This window comes from Penaeus monodon, chromosome 33 (assembly GCF_015228065.2).
Source record: "Penaeus monodon isolate SGIC_2016 chromosome 33, NSTDA_Pmon_1, whole genome shotgun sequence".
NCBI classification, from domain to species: domain Eukaryota; kingdom Metazoa; phylum Arthropoda; class Malacostraca; order Decapoda; family Penaeidae; genus Penaeus; species Penaeus monodon.
The window spans coordinates 24,688,863-24,691,057 of record NC_051418.1 but is presented as its reverse complement, the minus strand read 5'-3'; the positions used below and the strand labels follow the sequence as shown (position 1 = coordinate 24,691,057).

The window sequence follows — 2,195 nt, the reverse complement described above, 5'->3', positions numbered from 1 at the left end:
AAGCCAACCGGGCCACATGACCTTGTTAACAGGGAGGGAGCTGCACGGTTCCCCATCAGACTGTTACTTTCCCATTACCAGGAAGCCAGAACCATCAGCACGTAACCACAAGCAAAAATATTAGCGCTGGCTGACGGGCCTCTCGGTGTCTACTTGTCCTACTATCACATATATCTATTCATTCATTAAAATCATCAGTCAAAGCTCTAAACATTTCTCAGTGTCACGAAATACGCTCCAAGAAAAATACTCGTCCTTCTGGCATACACATCCCTTCATTCATCAATAATATCTATTTATTGTTTTTTAAAGCTTTATCAATATTACGAAATACGTTCCAAGAGAAATAGAACAAGCAGAGGTCCGTCAGCTTTTCCAGTGCGTTATCAAGGGCCTCGAGTACGTGGCGCGAGGGTAAAGTTTCGAGGCGGAACAGGTCGCGTCATTGAGAAGGATCTCGGTGGTTTCTCCTGTGTTCGCGATCCGCTGCCTCGCCGCCGCAATCCATCACGGTGACAGAAATACGTGCATTATCCCAGAGAAGAACGACCGTCATTACAAAAATTGCTAAAATATTCGTAATCTAACTTTCCCTTGCCGTAATACTTCAGTAACGATTGTGATTTTCTTTCTTCTTTTTTGCCGAATCTCATTATGGTAAGGAAAAAGACCGGTGCCGCCAGCACGTCGCCCCTGGACTGGGTTTAGGGCCTGCTGTGCCCGACGCCAGACAAAGGCAACTATATTTCCAACCGTAACATGACCAGGCCGAAAAAATATCAAACGAAACTACATTGGGAACTCCACTCTTTTCAAGCCGGAATTTTGCAGGCATTTCAAATATTTCTTTCCAGACTGGCTGTCTGTTTAATGAAACATTCCATACGTTTAGCTCCCAGTATTGTAATCATTCGGGGATAACAACTGTAATCATGAGAAAGGCAAGCTCTCAGGAGGCCATAAATGTACAGTTTTCAAGAGGACAGCGCAGATATCATTGTCGAGAGAATATCGAGGAGCCTATTTGCTATCGTTCCATTCCCATTTTCAGATCTGCCGAATCCCTGAAGCAGTGAGCCGAACCGCGGAGGATTTCCCCATTGCCCATCGTTACGGCGGGCCTTGCGGATGGCGGCGCCGGGGACACGGCGAGAAGACTATGGGGACAGACAGCTGGCCGTGAATAGGGAGAAAGGTCTGGGAACCCGGCCTCCTTTGAAGCGAACACGTGCGAGGGGAGACGCTCAGGGGCGCGCGGGGCTGCTCCTCAGTCGCGTGCAAGGGCCGCTCTAAGATGCGCGAATGGAGGGGGGGTGCCACGTGCAACGGTGTTTGGTTAACTAACACTCGGCTCTTGATAAACAGGAGTGGCCTGGCGTGACCAGATCCGGTCTGGTTCGCAGGGGTATCGCTCAAGTGGCCTCCGGGCAACGCAGGTCGCCGAAGCAGCTGCCACGAGGAGCTAAAAATAAATATTTTCAAGAACAGATGTTCCTCCCTTTTATACGCCTGGAGATTGGCTGTAATATCTTGTTTGGTCGTGATTACGGCGTGGACTGAGGGGCATGCTAGCGCGTCCGGGAGGTCACAGACCGTTCCAGAAAAGAAGAAAGCTGCGGCAGGCGCAGGTACTTACGGTGTGGGTGAGATGATGGATGATGACGGACAGCGCCTCGACGCCGCGTCCAGCATGGTCCCGCTCCGCTCGCGCCGCCTTCACCTCCGCCGCCCGGGCCGCCACCTCGGCCTCCAGGCGCCGCAGCTGCTCTGCATGCGGCACCGGATGCTGCTGGCCCGGCCCACTGCCGCCATGGCCCACGTGCGGCCCGCGCGGTCCGCTGGTAGGTCCACCTGGCCGCGCTGCCTTCACCGGGTCTGCAACAGAGAAATCTTCATTAAACTCACGTTCAGGTAAAGAGACATAATGATGCCATTACAATCCCACAAAACAGCGCTTGGCTTCAGCCGTCTCTCGGCTACGGCAGAAGAGAACGCACATCACGCGCTTGATCAGTGTCCCTCCCTTCAAAACCGCGTCTTGAACTCACACCTCCAGGACCTGACTAATTAACTCAGGATGGAAAAGGCAACAAGCAAAGTCATCCTCTGAATGCACGCCGCGATAAGAGCGCCAAGGTAAACCTTGTGACGTCACACTCGGCAGGACAAGTTGCCTCGACACGCTTGCCTGCCGG

General features: G+C 52.5%; 1 protein-coding gene across 1 annotated transcript in view; it reads right to left on the bottom strand.

The window, feature by feature from the left end:
- LOC119594181 (restin homolog) overlaps window positions 1-1,875 on the bottom strand; it is a gene marked incomplete at its 5' end in the record, with an annotated part of 24,204 nt that extends 22,329 nt beyond the window's left edge. The window contains 1 exon segment of the mRNA XM_037943251.1: window positions 1,637-1,875. Within this exon segment, the coding sequence (XP_037799179.1) occupies window positions 1,637-1,875 (239 nt within the window).
- Between the last annotated feature and the right edge of the window lie 320 nt (window positions 1,876-2,195).